Source organism: Panicum virgatum, chromosome 8K (assembly GCF_016808335.1).
Source record: "Panicum virgatum strain AP13 chromosome 8K, P.virgatum_v5, whole genome shotgun sequence".
Taxonomy (NCBI): Eukaryota; Viridiplantae; Streptophyta; class Magnoliopsida; order Poales; family Poaceae; genus Panicum; species Panicum virgatum.
Window position 1 is genome coordinate 43,782,344 of NC_053143.1, and position 14,094 is coordinate 43,796,437.

At 50.1% G+C, this 14,094-nt stretch overlaps 1 protein-coding gene, 1 non-coding gene and 1 pseudogene across 2 annotated transcripts; 1 reads left to right on the forward strand and 2 right to left on the reverse strand.

Moving 5' to 3' along the window:
* Positions 1-304: 304 nt before the first annotated feature.
* Positions 305-5,278, reverse strand: LOC120644808 (annotated as a pseudogene).
* A 6,282-nt stretch (positions 5,279-11,560) lies between these two features.
* LOC120644809 (plastid-lipid-associated protein 6, chloroplastic-like) lies at positions 11,561-13,134 on the forward strand. The gene is made up of 3 exons (XM_039921524.1): positions 11,561-12,153; positions 12,230-12,596; positions 12,680-13,134. The coding sequence occupies exons 1-3, from the start codon at positions 11,869-11,871 to the stop codon at positions 12,892-12,894; spliced, it is 867 nt and encodes a 288-aa protein (XP_039777458.1). The 5' UTR covers positions 11,561-11,868; the 3' UTR covers positions 12,895-13,134.
* Positions 13,135-13,264: 130 nt separating this feature from the next.
* TRNAP-UGG lies at positions 13,265-13,337 on the reverse strand. The gene has a single exon. It is a non-coding gene; the product is annotated as a tRNA-Pro (tRNA).
* Positions 13,338-14,094: the final 757 nt, after the last annotated feature.

Consider the following 14,094-nt stretch of genomic DNA (forward strand, 5'->3'; position numbering starts at 1 on the left):
CCTGGAGCTATTGAAGTTGAAATGATATGACATCATCTCGTGCATGTGGTTAACTGACGTAATTTACTACCACACATAATCCATTTTCTGCAGAACACCTGAAACCAAAATTTGCCTCAATTTACTCTTCCACACCATATTAGTTACTAACAAGATTTGTACTTTTTATTTCTCTATATATGAGTTGGTTTAATGTTCAAATTTTGATGGTGATAGAGCACATGGTATCTATGATATAAAAATATTTAAGAATTATCCATCAGTTTTAATATATCTGATAAACATCTCGTTTGAAGAGACATCATGCTGCCGAAAGGACAGAAATTCCAACCATTCTCCATATGTATCGAGTTACAAACAATAGAATCATATTTAGCCCCGGAAAAGGAGAAAAACAGAAGGGAATGGAAAATATAACACGACCATGTGAAAGAAAATATCACATAACTCCACAGCTCCATATTCCTAAACAATGACACACAATATAGCATAGTCCAAGAGCTTCAGGCCCAAAACACCTAGAACACTGCAACCATGAATTGCAACTGAAGTCGACATAAATAGTATCCTGGAAAGAAAAAACTCTAAAAATAGTGTCCTGGAAATCTGAAAACCATTGTTCATATAGTTGGAACTAAAGACTCTGCAAAAGTACGAAAGCCTTAAAAATACACATAGGAACTTGAAAACAAATTCAGTTTGCTCCTAAAAACAATAACTGGAGTCAGACAGAGAAAAACAGCACACTGGTTTCAGTTTCCTGGAAGTAAAAACACTATGGCACCTGACCCCAATCAATATCAGTGTGCTTCGGACATTAAGACACATTGCAATTGGAGTTCATCTGCAGCATTTCATTCAGGAGGAAATAACCATGTTGGATTCATCAGTCTGCCATCTGGTGCCCAAAATTTGTATTCTGGTATGTCTGCTGCAACCGGTGCCGTGGTACCATCTTTCATGTTGTACACAAATACATTTTTATCAGGGTAGATACAATAGATAAGGTCACCTTCAACTCCATCATAGTCACAGGAACGAAACGACTTGCTGCTGCAGGGGCTGAGGCAGATGCAGTCACCATCCAAGCTCTCAATCTCAATGATTCTGACAGGGTTTGTGCTCAAATCTGCCTCAAATACTCTAACATCAGTAATTTGCTGCCACAATTCTGCATCATGAGTGTATGCCACCAGCATTAATATTTTCCCACGCCACTCTACTATGCTCCACGTCTCACAGTAGCCACCAATGACCACAGGCCGTTCAATTTCACGACACTCAACACTAGAAACCATCAGGCAATCGTCATCATCTGAGATCTCAAAGGCAAAAAGGTTTACATTAGATTCGTTGAAACTGAGCATGTAGAGCTTCTCCTGGCAGAAGATGATATCAACGAACCCAGTGATGCAGCCACCATCACATATGCACCACGACTTCATCCCAGACCGCCAGAGAGCAAGCTTAGCTTCACTCTTGATCGCCGACATGGCAACGACAACACACTTGGAACCTGAGCCGGGTGAAGAGGACAGGACCACCTTGCAGAACGACATCACACACTGCGCCGTGTTGACCGCGCAATTCACCACACCAGAGCCATTGATGACAGGGAGAGACCTGCTGTAGGCATCGCCGGAGCGGATGGGTGCCGAAGGAGGTGGGAGCCGGACGACATCCTGTGAGAAAGCGTTCATCAAGAAGCACCGGAGGTCACCAAAGTAGTGACCTTTGTTGAGCTTCACGGCCACGAGCCACCCCTCAAATGAGCCGACGCAGCGGACGGTGCCAGCCGTCCCCGTCTCCCTATCCGGAAGCGGGACGCGGCGGCGCACGCCCGTCAGGGTCCCTTCCGCGCAGAAGCTGGCGAACGAGAAGTCTGACAGCACGAGCAGGGGAAGTGGTGGCGGCGGCCGGCGGTGGAGGCGCGCCGCGGCAGACGGAACGCAGCCTGGCGCGGTCCTCGAGTAGGGGGAGCCGGCTCACCACGACGCCGAGGATGTCCGACGGGAGGTCCGCCCACCCCCGGTGCTGCGCCTCGCTGGATCTTGGTGCCTCTGAAGCCGTGTGGCGCATTCCGTCGAACACCTTGTCTTCGCCACCGCCGCCAGCGACCGAGACGGCTTAACCCCCTTACTGACGCAATCAGGGAAAGGCGCGTGCCGATTATGATCACCTGAGGTTGCTTTCCTGGAGTCCATGGCCGCCGGACGGAGGCGTGGAGGCGGGGCTCCTCCGCTGGGGAAGAAGAGCGCGGTGCGCCTCTCCCTCCACAGGTGCCAACCGCTTCTCTGGGTTCTGAGTTCTGACAAAGCCCAAAAAAAAAGTTGGGTCTGCTTCTATGACAACTGGGGTTCCCAAGAAATTTTAAAAAATTATGGCAAAATAGTCGTTTTAGTCCTTAACTTTAATGTGAGGGCCAATTTTATCCTTCAACTTTTAGATAGGCTCCCTCAACTTTTATTTTTGAGTTAAACTTATCCTTGTGTTGATATTATACTCCATAATAATATGAGATTTATGCAAAAAGTCCTCTCTACCCTTGTCTCATTCCCCTTCTAAATCCGGCAACAATTTATTTACTCATAGAATTTTGTGGAACATCGTAAGTGTTTAATTTGGAATATAGAATTCTATTTACCCATACATCGCCCTGTATTGCAGATGCATGGAGTGTAAAATTAAAACAACTTGTTGCGTAACTACGTACTATCATAGAAAATATTATGGAAAGTTAAGCGAACAATGATACAATAGTGAAATTGAGGGGAGAAAAAATCAAAGGTAAAATAGACATTTTAGATTTATCTCATGTTGTTATGGAGTATAATACCTGCATAAGACAAGTTTGATCCCAAAATAAAAGTTGAGGGACTATATTGGTCTATCTGAAAGTTGAGGGATGTTCTTAACCCTTAGAATAAAGTTGAGGGACCAAAATACCTATTTTTGCCAATATTTATATTGTAAAGGTGGAACAGTTGTTCTAACTTCACAACATACTAAAGTGTGATCCTATTTTAATAATCTTGTCATAACAAATACAATTATGCAATTGAATTTTAATTTTGAATATATGGTCTTAAAAAATACAACATTTTCACATGTTTTCATTGGTATGGATTTAACGGCACAACATCTCCCATCCTATAAATATAAAGGACTAAGAGCAACTCCAAAAGCTAGCTAAAAATTCTAACTAAATGAAGAGGTAAAAGACTACGAAAAAAATAAAAAGCTAGCTAAATAGCTGAGTAAGCCAACAGGCTCTCCATTCCAGCCTCCTCCGAGCCACCATCCTCTTTCCTGCTCTCCTCTTGATGATGCTGCCCGCCGGCGCACCCGCAGCTCCTGTCCGTCTCCGCCGTCTTCCCGCGCCTCTGGAGCGGTCGATGGGCGCCAGTGCAACCGCAGCTTCTGTCTCATTCTTCTGCTGCAGGAGCTGCACCTCCTGCTCCAGCTTACAGGTAGTGGGCGCAAGCTGCACCTCCAGCGCGCACGGCCGCTAGCGCCGGCGTCGAGGCTGTAGGCAGAGAAGAAGGGCACCGGGGACGCGGCGCCATTGCGGAAGACGCCGCCGAGGTCCATGTGGTGGCGGCCGCTGTCCGCGGTGTAGATACCGGCGCCCACAGCGGAGGAGCTGCCCGCGGTGGAGAGGAGTTGAGGTTAAGCTGCGTGGATATGAAGGCGCTGCCGAGGAGGTCCGCCACGGCCGCGCCGCCAGGAGGTCCACCAGGGCCGTGCCGCCAAGGAGGTCCGCCACGGCCGCGCCGCCGGGGAGGTCTGCCATGGCCACGCCGGGGGGAGCTCGATCCCGTTAGGGAAGACAACGATTTGGGCCGAGACAAGCTCAATCCCGATGGGGAAGATGCTAATTTGAGCCGAGGAGTTCCGCGCTGCCGCCACGCCGGGGAGCTCATGCCGAGAAGGAGGTCCGTGCCGCCGCCTCCACGATGGCTGCGCCGGGAGCTCGCGCTGGGAAGGAGCTCCGCGCCGCCGCCGCCGCCATGGCAGAGGGAGGGAGGAGGTGGAAGAGAAGGTGGCATGGAAGGAGAGGCCAGAGGAGGGGGAGGGCGCAAGAAGAGGAGGGAGAGGCCGCGGGGAGGGGGATGGCGAGCGGCGTCCGCGAGGCAAAAGTGCCGAGTGAGGGGCACGTTATCGCGAGCAGGATGACGAGCGACCCTGCATAGCGAGTCCATTGGATGGCGTTTTGACTGGATTTTTTTATTTTTTACCTAACCAAATCCATTTAGCTCATCTGTTGAAGATGCTCTAAGGACGATTAATCCAACCCATATTCGATCTATCAATATTTATTTTTTTTACTTTATCCTAATCCAAAATTTTCATAATCTCATCTATGGGTCTTCTTTGTCTTGGTATTGATCGACTCCCTCGAGAGGAGTGTGCCACTGTTCCATCATGGTGAAGATTCCAATTCTTGGTTATAATGCTTGGGGAGGTCATATCTCTATGATTCGTGGATCCAATACGAGAGAAGGCGTTGAGAGCCATCAATCAGGAGGTGTTAAATGTGTCTATGGTCGGTGGGCTCATATGTACCGTAACGTCTTCCAACCCCTCCAAAGTTAAGAGCATTAGAAATTCATGGTAATTCCTTTAATCAAGGGTAAAAGATAAATTTATGATCATAAAAATAAAAATAATGTTCTAACTTTGAACTGGTACCTCGCCGTACCAGCGCAGCGACAGCAGCCTCTCCGCCGCCGCCAGCTTCACCTCCACGCGCGCCCCGAACGGCAGCCCCCTACAGCTACAGGTGGTCGCCCAGGCCGGATGGATGGTCCAGCAATGGTGCCTTGGTCCATAAAGAACTAAGCCCAAACGTGCTCAGGAGATAAACAGAGAAGACAACAGCTCGTGTTCTTCCCTTGCCGGAACGCCATGCCTGAGTTGCTCGATCTCAAGCCGGCGTCAGCTCCGGCCACTGTTCTCGAATCCGAGGGTATAGGGAGAGAGAGGAGGGTAAGGGGGTTCCACTTTGGTGACTATGGGCATGGGAAACGAAGGTTGGCTACGGCGGCCGCGGTAGCCATGGCTACGACATCCCGGAGCTTGTGGGGAGCTCTGCTCAGGTAGGGAGAGTGAAGGCCGTGGGTTGGGGAAGGTAGAGGAGGGCGTGGAAGTGCTCACGCTGGGAGGAATTGAATCGAGAGGGTCCGACGGGGGAGATCGGGGGGTGGTCTGTTCCACCAAGAACAGAGCAGCTCAATGGATAGAGCTTGGGGATGGGAAGCTGGCAGAGTGGGACGGCTCGACGAGCTCGATAGTGGTGAGGAGAGCAGCTTGGGGCGCCTTTTATAGGTGGCGGAGGTGAGCTCGGCCGGTGGCGCCTTCAATGCCGGTGACTGTCGTGCCGTGGCCACTTGCGGGCGTCGTCGAGCAAGGCTGCAGCGAGGTGGGGATGCGGCAGTGACAGCAGCCGAGGGCATGGCGGGAGGTGGTCGTGGGGGGCGACACTCGCAGGGAGTCAAGACGCCGGCGGGCGTGGGGTTTGGCGGTAGTGGCGGGCCCAGGATTTGGAGGGTGGGTATTCGAAACTATGAAAGGGTAGAAAATGTTTTGACGACATGTAGCCTAGCCTACCGGCATATATAATTTATTATAGAATCACATGCCATACCAATAATTTTTAATATTTAGGACATATAAATTGAGTATGCACAACAAAGTCACAATACATTTAACATGGAATTGGACAAATCTTGAAATTATCCAACATACTAAGTACTAGTTGTTTGGCATACTAAAGCAAAAAATAACATAATGATAAGAAAGCTTAAAATTTATAAGACAACTTTCCGATCCTTCGTCCCTTGAAAATAAGTGATGATATCCGCTTGACTTGCAAGAAGAATTCCCTTTCAATGACCAACAAGTCAACAACATAGAGCACCTTAAGTCCTTAACTAAAGCAATTATTCGTCAAATCGCAAAATAAATAAAGCAGGAAGGTACATCACTCCCCACCGGTTGCTCACTGCTCACTTGCTCGGTGCTTACTCTACTGCTCTGCTCCCAGTCCCTGCACTGCGGTCTGCGGCACGGCGCAGCACGCCAGCACACAGAGGCAGCACCGCTACACCGGCAGGCGGCAGCAGCCGAGGCGCCATGCGACAAGGCCTTGGCCGCTCTGGCCCTGCGCGTCCGCAGACCGCAGCGGGCAGCGGCGCGGCCGTGCGGCGTGCCGGCGTCCCTTCCTGCCTGCGCGCCCGACACGGCCGGGCGGCGGCGCCTTTGCCCGCGCGCGCGACACGGCCGAGCGGCGGTGGCTGCCTTACGCGCCTGCGCTGCGGCCGGCGGCGGCCATCGGGGCCTGCGTCCTACGAGCTTGCGGCGGCGCGGCCGAGCGGGTTCTCGGGGGCGCGGTTTAGGGTTGGGGCACTGCGGTCGGCGGGAGAGGGATGAGGATTAAGAGAGATTGTGGCCAATGGGCCTGCTGGGCCTCGTAGTTGCTACTGGGCCTCGCGGGAGAAGGAAGGGATGCCGATTGGAAGCTTATTTGGCCCAAATATGCAGACAGCCAGTCTATTTCATATTTACCAATGTATACATAGCTTATACATGTATATATACAAAAAAATTTGCAAAAATAATGGGTATTCAACTGAATACCCTTGAATTGAGGTGGGCCCGCCCCTGTTTGGCGGAGGCAAGGTGGAAATAGTGAGGATTTGGGGTATCCTAATTACTATTCTACCCTCCAATAATTAAAATTAATTAAAGACAATATTATGGGTAGGCGTTGGGAGGTATTAGAAATCATTAACAAGTATTTCCAAGCATAGTAAATTCAACCAAATTTTGAAAATAAGAGAGATAGAATCATAGAATACACTTCAAAAGGAGTGGCAATTTTACAATATGCTGACGACACAATCTTATGTTTGAAACATGATCCTGAGAAAGCAGTTTATATGAAGTTGTTGCTATATTTATATGAACTGATGTCTAGCCTGAAGATTAATTTTGCAAAAAGTGAAGTGATGATCATCAATGGTGATACCCTCATTATGCAGAGATATGCAGATATTTTTAATTGTCATGTGGGGGTTTTCTCCATCAAATACCTAGAGGTCCCTGTCAGCCCTAGCAGGCTCCATGTAGCTGATTGGAAATCTATGGAGGAAAAAATCAATAAAAGACTTGACATTTGGCAAGGGAGATCCTTATCTATTTCTGGAAGAGTGACTTTGATCAATTCTAGTCTTGCAAACTCACCTATATACCACATGTCTATATATCTCCTACACAAAATGGTTATGAAGAGTATAGATAAAATGAGAAGGACTTTTGGCAAGGGGGGAGTTCCAAGAGAAAGTACCACCTTGTAAGATGGTCCAAAATCCAAAAAGAAAAGTGGTCTAGGAGTAAAGGATTTGGAAAAGATGAATATAAGTCTCTTGTGCAAATGGTGGTGGAAGCTTGAACACGAATCAGGAATTTGGCAGCGATTAGTGGAGGCAAAGTATGTGTATGGGAAACCCATAGGCACTGTCAAACATAGGTTGGATGACTCCCCCATATGGTCTGATCTCTTGAAAGTCAGGAGTATATATATGCAGGGGAGGAAAGTTGAGGTGAAGAATGGAAAACAATCCTTATTTTGGCATGATATATGGCTGTATGAAGTACCTTTGAAAGAGAAATTTAGTGATCTGTTTAATCTATATGAGCAGAAAGATATTACTGTTGCTGACGGCTTATCCATTAACATTCAGCTCACATTTAGAAGGTGGCTCACTCCTGAATTGAGGGAGCGATGGGAGGAGCTAAGAGCAACTTCTTTGAATTTCTCTACCTCTGACATGGATGATGTGATTGGATGGAAGTGGGAAAAATACAATAAATTCACAGTGAAATCAGTGTACAATGTTCTTACAAGGGGTGATTGTGGACCAGCCCACAAGAAAATCTGGAAAGGGAAGATCCCTGCAAAAATTAAAATATTCATGTGGTTGCTGGAAAACAACGCTATCTTAACCAGAGATAATATGACTAAGCGTAAATGGGTTGGGGATCCAAAATGTTCCTTTTGGGACCAGAATGAATCTGCTGATCACCTGTTCTTTAGTTGTTCAGTTGCTCGTACCGTGTGGGGGATCATTGCTCTCTGCCTTAGAGCAGACACTATTTCGAGATCCTTGGAACAATTTTGGGTGTGGATCAAGAAATATCTGCCTAATGGGGAGAATGTTGCTTTGGGGGGGGGGGGGGGGGGGTGGTTAGCAATGTGCTGGGCCATCTGGAAAACTAGGAATAAAGCATGCTTTGATAATAAAATGATTAAACACCCTGCTGAGATCATCTGTTATGCTTGTTCTCTGATGACTTATTGGGCAGCTTATATCCCGAAGGGGTGCAGGAGTCTTCGTGGAGGGGCACAGAAGATGATGCAAGTGGCTCAAACTATCGTGGCTTCTCCACTGAACGTGGGTGTTCGTCGCATTATGGGCGTACCAGATGAAGATGACGAAGAACACTGAATGAATGTTTTTGGGCCAAAATCTCCGAGAACAAGTTCGTGGGGGATTGCACATCCCAGAACATGCCCTGCTCCTAGCTTAATACTAGTGCTTTTTGTTGCTCCAGTTGCTTCTGTAGCTACTTGTATCGGCTAGGACCTTGCCACATAGGCTTTTGCTTAGAGTGTGCGACGCCACCCCTCTCTTTTCTATCTGTTCTTCCTTTCATCTTCTGAACAATGTATCTTTGTTATGCTGTTAATGGAAATGGGGTTTCCTCGTATAAAAAAAAGAATAATAAAACACACTACATGCACTACTATAAAAAATGATTTACCGCGACCTTTCTAAAACACCTCCAAGGCGTGCAAGAACTTCAACCGCCTCGATTAATGGTATCGGTTCATAGTTCTATTTTCGGAGGCGGACCCCTTATGGGGCTTCCTATCTATCTTGTAGAAGATAGATAAGCCATCCATCTTTAAAACCCATTTGACCCAATTATCATGTGTAAACTTCTGCAAATATATTTAACATTTTGATATGATTAATTCAACATTTTTATTAAACCGGTTCAACATTTGATGATCATAATGTTGAAATTGTACTGATAAAATGTTGAAATTAGAAGTATGAAATGTTGAAATGTTGAATTCGATTTGTTGAATGACAACCGAGCAAGCTTCTTCTCTGGCGCGCAGGAGGCGGCATGGGAGCGCAGGCAGCGGCGGCGGCGCAAGCGGCGCAGGCATGCAGCAGCAGTGGCGCAAAGCAGGCATGCAACAGCAACAGCGTGCAGGCAGGCGACAGCAGCAGCGGCGTGCAAGCATGTAGCAGCAGCGGAGCGCGTGGCGGGGCAGGGGCAGCATGCAGGGGCCGCCGCGGGCGGCCGGCGGTGGCGGAGAGAGAAGGTTGGGGAGAGGGGAAAGCTAGAGTTTGTGATGAATCCAAGGGCTGTGGTTGGTTGCACGAATCTCAAATAATGGAAGGTGAGGAAGAAAAAATCTTGTGGAAGATGTATAGGATTGGCGACCCTTTATAAAGGTCCGCGGTCCGCTTCGGTTAACAGACCAAGCCCAGATAAGATCCATATGTGCCCAGTTAGGGTTAACAGACCAACCCTAACTCTCCCTCCCCTCCCAAGGCCGATGAGCCGCACTCTCCTCTCTCTTTCTCTCTCTCTCTCTCTCTCTCTCTCTCTCTCCCTCCCTCCCGAGCCCGACGCCCACCGCCGCGCTCCCGCATCCGGCCCCCGACTCCGGCCTCTGTCGCGCCTTTGCTTCGAGGCGCTCCTCCTCAAGGCGCTCGAGGTCGCCGGCGATGGCTGCATCTGGCTCGAGGTCGCCACTACCAGCTCGGGCCGAGCCGAGCAGGGGTAGAGCCACACTGCCGGCTCCGTGCCGGCCGTCCCCCACCATCCTGCTTTGATTCCACGCGCCAAGAGCCCCGCCACCTTGTCCTCGACCTCCGCCAAGGATCTGCAGGCCCGGCCGGCCTCTTCCTCGGCCGGAATCAGCTTCCCCACCGTCGTCCACCATTGGAGCCTTACCGGAGCTTCGCCCCCTCACGTTGACCTCCTCCTTTCGGCCTCCCTCCTCCTAAATCGAAGCGGCGGCGGCAGGCTCCCTCCTCCAATGTGGCACGTGGCGGCGGGCTCCCTCCACGACGGTGTGCGGCAGCGGGCTGCTACTCGCTCCTCCGGATCTGGCCGCGACCTGGAGCGGCGGCATGAGAGTGGCGCCGGATCTGCGCCGCGGCGGCATGGCGGGGCTGCGCTGGATCAGAGGCACGGCGGGCACGACAGCGGCGACGACGGCGGGACGTGGCGGTGGCGGCTGATGGGCTCGGCGGGCTTTTCTCTCTTTTTTTTTAATTTTTTTATTTGCTTAACCGAGGTGGGCAGCACAACCGTCTCGGAAAATAGTCCATTTACCGTGATCTTGGCTCCGAGGCGGTTGGCGTTGCTCGCCTCGGTTAATAGTTTTTTATCGCCTCGAAAAATATTTATTGTAGTAGTGATGTATCCAAAATCGGAGTCAAGACAAAAAAAAAATTGTTCGACGGAAAGAAAGAACTCCGTGATTGGGGCTGTGTTTTCATCCGTTCTCCCTTTTTACCCGCCGCTGGTGTGAAGTTGCAACGGAAGATAAAATGATTTCACTCCCATTTTCCGTGTCTCATAACTGATTTGTATCAAGGTTACAAAAGAAGGACGGTTACAAGGAAACCTGAGATAAAACGATATAAAAAAAATTGCATCGAAGAGTTCTCTAGGCATCTTTTTCAATTGATTGTTCGTCGTCCACCGGAGCTTGAAAAATGCACTGGAATAGTAGAAAGAAAAAGGGACACCTACAAACGCTATCGCCATATAAAGACTTTTAAGACTGTAAAAACCACTCGCTGCTTACAACAAGATCTAGCAACCGCTGAAAATGAGATGTATGGCGTGTCACTTTCTATAACTGAACACAAACCAATGCAAGGATGAACTCTCTTGGAAAAAAACATGCGAAGTAGTTTAAGCCGACAGTCCCTCTGGCCTCTGCGTGTCCGTGCTAGACATTCTTATTTGTTTTTTTTTCCAATTCCTCCTCTCTCTCTCTCTGTCTTTTTGGCAGACAGGCCTTGGTCCCATGCATAGTTTGGGCCTTGGTCACGGACGTACAGCTCATGAATGTGAGCCCATCTGATTCACCACAGCCCAGTATTCGCGCTTGGCCTGATGACTTTCCACCACCTGACTGAAACGGCCACGTGCTCTCTAAAAAAGAAAAAAAAAAGACTGAAATGGCAACGTAGTAAACAGCACAGTACGCAGCTTTCAAAGATGCTTTCAGAAGTAGATTTATTGGCGCAGCCTTCAAAGATATTCATAGAAGTAGAGTTTATGTACGTGTATTTATAGAAATGATTGTGCATGTGTTGTGATTGTTTCAGTAATATTGTATAATCCAAAAAAAGCAGCAGTACTGCAGCTCAAAAAGAGAGAGAAAAACTTTCGCAAAAAAAAAGAAACAGAAAGAAAAACCACTATATACGGAACATTCGAGAAGGCCAAGGAATGTGCCACCCCCGCACGAAGACGTAAACGAACGCGCCATCTCCCTCCCGGCCCGTCGAACGCGTCCCGACCAGCGCCACTCCCCTCCGCCCGCCGACCCGGCTCGCCCACCACAAAAAATCTCATCCACCACGACCCCTTCCTTCTTCAAGAACGCCATGGAAATCTCGCGCGCTCGCTGCGACTCCTCCTCCTTCTTCTTCTTCCCGTAGCTTCCCGCGCTCTAACCGAGCCCAAGGTACGCGACGCGCGGCACACCGGAACCTGTTCGCTTTCTCCTATTGCTCTGGTCGTGCGACCTGTGACCTGTCATCCATGGCCATGGCCGCGCCGTGGTCGTCGTCGTCCTGCTGCACCGCGACGGCGTCGACGAGCGCCCCGCGGCCGCTGGGTCCGGGGAGCCCCAAGGGCGCGGCTTGGCCGGCCGGTGCCGGCGGGTCGAGCTGCACGGGGCAGCGGAGGAACAGGCGGCGGCGGCGGCGGCTGTCCGTCTGTGCCACGGCGGCCGCGCCGCCGCCGCCGCCGCCCGTGGACTACGCGGACGCCAGCGCCGCCGGCGCCGACGCCGACTACGTGGCGTCGCTCAAGGTCAAGCTGCTGGTCAGTGCTTAACCATCCGTCCCCTGTTCTCATCCTCCTCGGCTGCCGGTCGAGCGCTTGACGGATCCTTTCGCAGAGCGCGGTGTCCGGGCTAAACCGCGGCCTGGCGGCGGGCCAGGAGGACCTGGACCGCGCGGACGCGGCGGCGCGGGAGCTCGAGGCGGCCGGCGGCGGGCCCGTGGACCTGGGCAGGGACCTCGACCGGCTGCAGGGCCGGTGGCGCCTCGTGTACAGCAGCGCCTTCTCGTCGCGGACGCTCGGCGGCAGCCGCCCTGGCCCGCCCACCGGCCGCCTCCTCCCCATCACGCTCGGCCAGGTGTTCCAGCGCGTCGACGTGGTGAGCCGGGACCTCGACAACATCGTCGAGCTCGAGCTCGGCGCGCCGTGGCCGCTGCCGCCGCTCGAGGCCACGGCCACGCTGGCGCACAAGTTCGAGATCGTCGGTGAGCGCCCCGCCCCCCATGCCATCCTCTCTGCTCTGCTCGATCCTCGTGGAATTCCGATCCCCCTCTTGGCACTGCTGCAGGGACGTCGGGGATCAAGATCAGTTTCGAGAAGACGACGGTGAAGACGAGGGGGAGCCTGTCGCAGCTGCCGCCGCTGGAGGTGCCGCGGATCCCCGACAACCTGCGGCCACCGTCCGACGCCGGGAGCGGCGAGTTCGAGGTGACGTACCTCGACGGCGACACGCGCGTCACCCGCGGGGACAGGGGCGAGCTCCGGGTGTTCGTCATCGCCTGAGCCGATGGACGGATGACCACTGGATCTGCCCAAGAATGTCCTGAGTTCTGACCAATGTTGTAGCAATCCGTTCGTCCATCATACTACGGTAATCTGGCAGTACGTAGAACTCGAGCATCCATAAATCGAGTTGCGCATTGCACTTTGCAAGGGTGCTGCCATTTGTTTATGCATTTCTTCTTCCGGTTGAATCGATGAGCAACGCTACGATTGATTGATCGTGCACTGCGAGAGATAAAACTTGCGAGCTGCTACTGATCACTGATCGGAAGAACCGAGGACTAGTACAAGTTTTTTTTAAAAAAAATGCTCTGAGAGGTAAAAATGGTCCACCTTTATCAAATTTAAAAAGGAAAAAATAAGGAAAAACAGAGGCATTCCGAGAATCGAACTCGGGACCTCTCACACCCAAAGCGAAAATCATACCACTAGACCAAATGCTCTGTTTTGTTTCATTTTATTTATTATATGAATACCTGAAGGTTGAAAACAAACAAACCGTTGAAGCACCATTCTAGACCTTTTTTTTTAAAACAAGTACCATTCTAGACATAAAACTGGCGCAAATAACTCCACCAGGGAGGGTATGGGCATATGTCCGATGTAGGTCCAAGTGCGGGGATATGCGTGCGATATTGTAACATGGACAATGTAGGTCTGATGTTCTTTAGATTTTGAATTTTTTAAATTCAACATCTCCAATATAGTACTTCCGTATTTTATTACACTAGTTCAACAGTTTATACATACTGTTTCAGCATGACCGTATAAAACGTTGAATGTAGTCCATTTGAAGTGCTGAATCCAGTATTTCGAAATGTTGAATATCGTATTCTTTTTCAAGATGTTGAATATACTAGGTCAACATCTACTCATGTTCTTTTGGCAAAATGGAAAGGTGAATGTCACCATGTTTATAGGAAATAAGTCAACAACCAGAGGGTGAGAGAAAAAAATTGAAAAATTGCACGCGCCCATTTCTAATAAAGTGTTCCTTGAACAATAATGATCAATTGATCATCGCTCGTGGCTTTTGGAAGGAGAGTGTCACTCTGGCCCTGACAGTGACAGTTAGCTAGGCCCAATGCACACCAGCTCGTAGATCTGAACCAATAGTGTAGAGAGTACAAATTTCATCCAAATAGTCAAATGACGAGGGACATCGCTACCCATCAACTGCTGCTTGAAAATTCATTTAAA